At 37.7% G+C, this 8,482-nt stretch overlaps 1 protein-coding gene across 1 annotated transcript; it reads left to right on the top strand.

Moving 5' to 3' along the window:
* Nucleotides 1–771: 771 nt before the first annotated feature.
* Nucleotides 772–1,346, top strand: LOC119788369 (mitoregulin-like). Its single transcript, XM_038292665.1, has 2 exons — nt 772–993; nt 1,104–1,346. The coding sequence occupies exon 1, from the start codon at nt 820–822 to the stop codon at nt 988–990; it is 171 nt and encodes a 56-aa protein (XP_038148593.1). The 5' UTR covers nt 772–819; the 3' UTR covers nt 991–993; nt 1,104–1,346.
* The last annotated feature ends 7,136 nt before the right edge of the window (nt 1,347–8,482 follow it).

The following is an 8,482-nucleotide window of genomic DNA, read 5'->3' as shown; positions in this document are numbered from 1 at the left end:
ATGCAATTATCACTTGAAAATGTTGTCTTATTTAATTTTGACCCTCTTTGGTCCAGTCATATTAATTCCGTACGAATATTGACCAGATGTGAAACAAAAAAGGTGATAAATCATACATCTGCTGCTCGACAAAGTTTCTATGCCAGTTGCCATCTATGATATACCTGGGGTTCGATGTCCATTCTCCGATATTTAGGTCACAGGCTTAAAGCATTATTCTACAGTCTATTCTACAGAAAGACTTGAAAACCATGGCATTGTTTACACCTATGACATGTTACAATATTAGCTCCCATTGTTAATTATTACGTTTGAAAAAAATGACAATTGACTCATTTTGTTACTTACAGTAGTTTAGTTATTGTTGTTCTATATAAAACCTCTGAGACACTTAATTAAACTTCTGCAGTTTTACATATATTAATATATTTTATATAATAATATATTTTTATTATTTATACATATATATATATATATATATATATATATATATATATATATATATATATATATATATATATATATATATATATATATATATATATATATATATATATATATTGTAAAAAAAAATATTAGAGGCTGAATACCAATGCAAACAGAGTTTTAAAAAGTGGGGTTGCGTATATGTTTTTCAATTTCGTGTTGTCTTAACATTATTTATAGATGTAGTCTTTATTTCCTATTTTGTTTTAAAGATTTTGGTAAAGCCAAATAAAAACAAATTGGAACTTTATTTTGAAAAGAAAAGCGCAGACACCTCCTATTTCCGGTGTCCTGGGTCTTACGCAAACACACGCTACAGTCTGGGAGGTCAACATGGGAGACATCTCAGAGAGGACCTTGCAGGTAGCCGTGGTTGTTTCCTTTGCTGTAGGCTTCCTGTCGGGCTGGCAGGCCAACAGAATGAGGAGGAAATTCCTGGACTGGAGGAAGAAGCGGCTTCAGGATAAACTGTCTGAAACGCAGAAGAAGTTGGATCTTGCTTGAATGGTAAGGCGACGTCAGAGTTCAGCTCAGGTCTTTAATCTGAAGGAATTTATAAATATGAACACAATTTGGATTTTTACACACTTAATTTGCTATCCTATCTCATTTGACAGGTTGGCTGTTGGTTCAGAGAAGCTGGTTCAACCCGTTTGTCCTTCTTCATGTTTGGTTTAACCACACCTGGCGAAGCAAGTCTGTTCTTGATACTCTCCAAGCTCCCCAAAACAAACCGTTGTTAAAAGAAATATCTGTTGTGGATATGTAAAATGTAAAAGTTGGACATTTCTCTTTGTATCAGTGGAAGTTTTTCACATATGAACAAATAAATTATTGTATTTTTCTTTTTTTATTGTAAAGGAGACATTTTGTGTCTAATACACATAGGATTTAACACGGCGGTGTGTGAATAACAAAGAGATCTCCTGATTTACCCTATTTAATGTTCAATGTGGCTAAATTTGGGTTTAAATATTACACAGCACAAACACTGAGTGTGACATCTGCTGGATAAAAAGGGTATTACAACAAATATGGCTGCACACAGAAATTCAAGGGGCAATTATAATTAGTGTTGCATCGATACCGATACCAGTATTGGGCAGGGCCCCGATCCAGCAGTAAAATGGTGGCATCGGTATCGGTGAGTACCAACAAATAAGGCACCGATACCATTTTGAGAGCCAAAAGTTTATTCAACTATTGTCACCCATTCCAGGTAGGCAATAAAAAGTTCTATTGGATTCACTTTTTATTAGTCCTTTTCCTGCTTCACAAAGGTAGGCAGCAGCTTGACAAAGCCATGATGGCAATTATTTTACATCCAAGTAGTATGAAGTTCTTCATACAAACACATCAATTTCAAACGGATGGTATCGGCCAATACTGCACAGCCAGGTATCGGGGACAAAAAATGGCATTTGCGCAAAACTAATTATAATCAGTATAAAAACTATAATAGCACATAACGGGCTAGATCAGGGTATACAGAATCTTATAGTATACAGAACAACATTTAAAGCAGTGGTGGCAAAGGGGTTTGGAGGGCCGGATCCTCTACATCAGTGGTCCCCAACCTTTTTTGCACCACGGACAATATTTTCACGGACCGGCGGGGGGGTTAAATATGATCAAGTAAAATGATACGACTGGCATAAAATCAAATACAAACAGCATAAAAATAAAACAAGCCGATCCCATCTAGGCGTAATGGGAGACAATGACAGACGAAGTGTGCTCCTGATGTCCAGTCTGCTCCGTAGCTTTGTTTTGGTTGCTGTAACTGCAGAAAATCCCGCTTCACAAAGATAGGATGTTATAGATCGGATGAGTCTTGAACTGAATTAACCTGTGTCAAGAGGCACAGATGCACCGACTGATGTAATTGGGAGAGAATACCGCAATTTTTTATATTTTTCAAAATAAAACATCACTCAGACTCTGATCGTTGATAAATTATATATATATATACACATTTTTCTGTGCGGCCCGGTACCAAATGACCGACGGACCGGTACCGGTCCGCGGCCTGGTGGTTGGGGGCCGCTGCTCTACATGGCTGCCCTTGGTTTGAGTCTGTGGATATCTACTGCATGTCTTCCAACTTCTCACTCAATTACATCTCCTGACAGCATACAGCCACAAGTGCCAAAAATATAGAAACAAAAACATCTAAAGCAGGGGTCTTCAATGTTTTTTAGGCCAAGGACCCCTAAACTGATGGCGAATGGAGCGGGGACCCCCTAATTATATATATTGTATGAAATTGTGTTGTATCAAACTGGTCCTATAGTCATTCTATTACAGATGGATTAATGTAACAAAAGTAATTTCTTCCTGGCATTATTAAAGTATTCCTGATTCAGATTCCTGGTTGATGGGACAGGTGTTGTGAATGAAATGGTGTCTAGCTTGAAAGAGCTCCTGTGTGTTGCTGAATGTGTGCATTGATATTTGAAAGACATCTTCTGCCTCCATTTATCTGTTTACTGCAGTGTGTTGAATTCATGGTAATGTGTATTTAAGGACATTTGAATTAGCGGAAAAAAATTGCAACAAAAAAAAGAAAAAAGTCTAATCAACCAGTATGCTATGACTGTGTCAGCCTAAATCAACAAATGCATTGAGGTCGTCTGCATCAAAAAGAACATCACGAACCGGGCCAACCAACCACCCTGGATAAATGGAGAGGTTCGGAAATCACTAAAAGTATGGGACTCAGCTTTCAAGTCTGGTGATAAGGAGGCACTGAGAACCGCCGCTACCAACTAAAACCATGCCATCACATCAGCGAATCAGAACCACAGTCAGAAGATCCAGGATCTTTTCCACAAAAGCAGCAACACCAGGAGGATGTGGAAAGGCATTCAGATGATCACAGAACACACCCTACCCCCGGTAGATGCAGCAAACACTGACTTCCTAAATGAACAGAACAACTTCTTTGGAAGGTTTGAGGCACTAAACAGCACCCCAGCAGTGAAAGCTGTTCCACACCAGGGGGAGGAGACACTAAACCTGGACGTAGCTGAAGTGAGGAAAACTCTGAGGAGAGTCAACCAAAGGAAGGCCCCAGGGCCTGATAATATACCTGGGCGGGTGTATAAGGAGTATGCAGATCACTACTGCCTGCTGGGAAGAGGCTTCGAAGCATCCGATGAAGGTCCAGCAGATTCTAGAACAGTTTCTTCCCAATGCCATTAGACTGCTGAATGTTATGTAAAATGGGTAATTTTAGTTATAAAAAAAAGAAAATAATTAACGTTAGAACTGTAAAAATACAGTCATATGTTTATATTACTATTTTTTAATGTGTTTAGTGCCATTTTCAAGGCTGCACTTTAAAAAATGAAAATATCTAGAGCTGTTTTAAAAGTAATTTCTTTTTTGTTTACACTTCAAGTCTAAGTCATCTAAATCACTTAACTTTGTCAAAGTACAGATAACGGGGAGGAGTGGCAACAATCTACTAAGTTTAAAATAATCTTAATTATAAAATGTTTCAATATTTTAGCATACCGGTAAATTAAAATACACACTTTACCAGTCATGCAAGATTCTGTGTCATATTTAACTTTATGGCAACATTTAAAAACACTGGATTGTTATTAGATAAAACAGAACAAAAACATAGATTGAGCGAGGATACTTAAAAATAACCCTCCATGAACAACATTAGGACTCTGGGTAATGGATTGGTAAGTCCGATTTAAATGCTGCTTAAGATTCCTTAAACCTTTTCCTGGTGATGTTCCTCACTCTAAACTTGTCTGTAGGGGGAGCTGGTGCTCTTTACCAATCCATGCTGCAGAAAACTACTTTCTGTGCCTGCAGCATTCCAAGCTCTGACTGTGAAATTAGATCCTTTGAGCAGATCTCTCTTTTTCATCATCACCAGATGAGCAGCCCTATTACTATGTCTCAACAAGCTTTTGACACAACCTTAAAATGTCCTTTTTTCCCCAAAGCACTACATCAGGGAGTTGAGAGGCTAGTGAAGAGGGGTTATCAGTGTGGGGCGAAGGAGCTTAACTCCTATTTCACTTTATATACATATCTTTACCATAATGCTCCACATTTGCAAGGACACCATGCATAGCTTTTTTGAGGAGATTTTAAGAGATGATCCAGCACTCTCTATTAGCACGAGATAAATGTGCTAATTTCAATGGGTGACTTTTAATTAACTTAATTGCTTTAATTAAAACTCTGCACTTAGATGCAGTATGGGTCATATTCTGCAAAGGTAATTTGAATATTCCACATTAAGTTGTTTGAAAAAATCTTTTTTTAGATTGAGACTGGCTCTTTTCTGCATTTTTAATTAAGCTGGTGCATGCAAAAGGTTCATTATCTTACAAATTTGATGCTGCAAACATAAAAGCTTTTTGGAAGAAGGGCCATTGTTAAAATAAATCCATCAGTTCTGCTTGTAAGTAGAAATAAGACAAGTAGGGAACAAACCAAACAACTGGATGGACGTATTCTGGTCAGAGGAGGGCAAAATTTGGTTGACATGAAAAGCTCTGTACACGGAGGAAAACTAACACTAAATATCACACTTAACACTTGGTGAAGCAAGGTGGTGGCAGCATCATGCTGCAGGAAATATTTCTTTAGAATATGAAGCTTATTTGATTTCACATAGAGTTTTGATCAAGGATAATTCTTGTATTGGGAGGACAAGTGAAATTCCAGACCTAAATCTAACTGAGAATCTGTTGCATGGCTTAAACATTAATGTTCACAAATGTTCCCCATCCAGTCTGAATGAGGTTGAGCTCATTTAGAAAGACAAATATGCAAAAGTTTCAATTGCAAGACGTGCCAATCTAGGTGAGATTAACACTTTCTGCTACACTGTGAACAAAATGAATCACAATGTTTAGTCAAACCATTCAAACAACATTCAATTATATGTTTTATATGGAGGTTTTGTTGTTATATAGGGGGAAGAAAAATGTTCAAAGATTCTTTAGAACATATTTTTCAACTTAACTGTCAGAAAAAAAAGGGGAATTAAAAAGATTAAGCACAGCTCAGCAGGGATGTTAACGCCTGAGCATGTGTGCCATGAGCAGAGAAATGTGAAACTTTTTTGTGTCTTGAATTCTAGACAGGGTGTTATTGTCCCTCAGTGTCTAATGCTGCTACCAAATTGTGATGAATAGCTTTCTGGAGTGCAGTGCGAGCGCATGCATGTGTGTCGACGCCAACTGTCTCTTCCCTGTTTATTTTGAGACAAGCTGCGTGTTATTGTGTGCAACAGGCGGTGCTGGTGCGTGGGGCTGGGATGCATTTTTCAAAGCGAGGTGAGGCAGCTTAGTGACTCGAGGAGATAATGTGCGGCAGAAAGGGTTCACATTGACTGCTGTGATTGATCTGATTTTCCTAATTGGCACAAAGACCTTAGAGCGTGTGTCCTTCGTCTATATTGAGTGTGCTCAGGGAGTGTCATGTTTAATAAGCTCCTTGATTGGCTTTCTGGTTGTGCGATTGTGCCCTCTGGCCATCGGGGGAGTGGGAGAGAGCAGAGGACAGCAGAGCAGAAGAGACAAGAGAGGAGAAAAAGGAGATTTTTACAATCCAAATGACAGAGGAAGCAGATAAATAATAAAAGACTTCTGCAGTGGTAGAAATAAATAGGTGTTATATGAGGTGGAAGGAAATGGAGAGAAAGACTGTAATGTGATGACATCTACCAGTCCCTATGTGCTGCTGGTTCTTAATATTACTCGGTAGTGAGGGTTTCTGAAGCAGTTAAACCACACTCACATGCCTTTAAACAATTTAGGAATTTAGATGAGGATTTTATGTATTTATTATCTTAATTAGCCTGAATGTAAGGCACACCTCGGGATGTATTTTAAGCCAATACCTCAAACACATTGCTTTCTTGAGTGACATCATGGTGAAATTAAAATAAAATCAGCAGATCTATCAGGAAAAAAAAAGTTTCATGAATAATATGCAAGAAATAACCGCACTGAAATGTCCTGGCATGATGCTATTAAAGGAACCAAGTTCTGTGTCGCAGAGATGAGTGTGTTTCAGGGGATGTGCAGGACAAAAACATCACACCTTAAAGGAGAGGCTGGCTGATGTCTCTAAGAGGATATTAATATATTCACTATGAAACAATTTTTTTTACAGACATTGACTGAAATGCCAATCAGCAAGGAAGAATTCATTGCTTTATGAGAAACATGTAAAGTTAGCTTGTGAATTCATACAGTTAGAAAATACCACAACTTTAAAGACATATTCCTCTGTCAGATTAAAGGTACATTGAAGTGTTACTTAAATGTATAGTGGGTCCTGTTCTTTTTCCAGGTGGAACACCAAAATAAGTGGCCATCCTAATTGTCAATCTGTCATGGTTTTGGTTCTGTTCAAGTCTTATCTCTGAGATTTCATTTAGTCTTATTTCCATTTTAGTGTTCTAGTTATTTTTTGTTGTATTTGAGTTTCTAGATATTTCTTGTTTGCCCTCCTGTGTCAGTCTCCTTTTCCCTAGCTCCCTTCTAGCCTCCTCTGTTCACATCTGCTCCCAATCTGCTAATTAGCCTGGTCTTTGTTTCTCTCTCCCATTTATTCTCCTCCTGTTCACTCTTTGCTGGTTTGTCATCATTTCTAGGGCCCCCTTTTGTTAGTATTCCTGGATCTCAGTTTTTGTGGATTTATGTTTTTCATTTTTGCTTCTGTATAACTTGTTGGTATTAAACCTTCAACTAACCACCTCAAGCTTTTGTGTCTGCATTTGGGTCCTGTCAAACGTCCTTCCCAACTTGACATTATCATTCTGGTGATATGTTTACATAAGGCCGTTCTATGTGCTCGTCCCCATTTTTACTTACCATTGGTGAGTCCGACATAGTGGAAAAATTGCAAATCTTCTTTTGGAAAGTATGCTTGTATAAGCGATGCAAACAGCAACGTTTAAACAGAGTGTGCACAAGGAGAAATGGGCTTTTGTATGCTCTTATATGCGTTTAATAGGTGTTCCCTCTCGGGAGTGGGTACAGCGTTGTGTATGTGCTTTTTTTTTTTAAAGTGGAGAGGGTGGGTCCTTTCAAAAACTCACAAAAATCCTCCACTATACCTTTTATATTGACTATCGTTACATTTGGTGGAAAACAATGGAAGTCTGCAAGCCTGAGAAAAGCATCCCAACCATGAAATATGTGTGAAACAGTATCTGCTCTTCCAGGAGGCATTGGTGCATTTCACAAAAACGATAGCATCATGAAGAAGAACAAACCTGACTCGGTTATATGAGTTCTGTCGGTAGAAATGAATCCAAGTCACAAACCGTTGAGAGAAGCTTATAGAGTAAAATCTCTAATGTACAGTGTAAAGGCAATATTGTCAAATATTAAGGTTCTCTATGTAAACTTCCTTCTTAAAAATTACTCCAAAAATATTCTTTGTCATTATTCTGGCATTTATCCCATAGGAAAAAAGTTGGTGGTCTTTACATGTACAAAACAGTCCAGCTTGTGCTACACTGTTTTTAAATTGACCTTTAACTATAAGGAAAAACACGGAAATCGTAGATTGTAATCTGCTGCAGAACTGAACACTTCAATGGTTATGCTTTTTTTCTATGGATTTTTTGTTCTATTTGGAAACCTTCATTCTTTGAGGCATGGCTGTGACCACAGGTGTAACTCCTTTGTTATATGTGTTAGTGAGGATATGTTAACAACACATTAGGTGTTTTACAAACCATTACTGACAATGATCAGCAACATCCCATATTCACAAATTAACTGTATGTTTTTCTGGGACCTACACTGATTCCTTTGTCTTATTAACCAATAGGCAATAAAGACATATTCTTAAAAATAAAATTACAAATCTATGAAATCCAAAAGGTTGTCAAGATGTATTTCTTGGTGATGTTCTGATTGCACATAGGCAGGCAGTAGTCTTAGTGAGTTGGAGAGTTTTAAATAGATGAAGAATGAAAAGTTGCATCTTGGTTAAATATCGG

Source organism: Cyprinodon tularosa, unplaced genomic scaffold (assembly GCF_016077235.1).
Source record: "Cyprinodon tularosa strain WSP-4 unplaced genomic scaffold, ASM1607723v1 ctg315, whole genome shotgun sequence".
Classification (NCBI taxonomy): Eukaryota; Metazoa; Chordata; class Actinopteri; order Cyprinodontiformes; family Cyprinodontidae; genus Cyprinodon; species Cyprinodon tularosa.
This window is presented reverse-complemented; position numbering and strand designations above follow the sequence as displayed.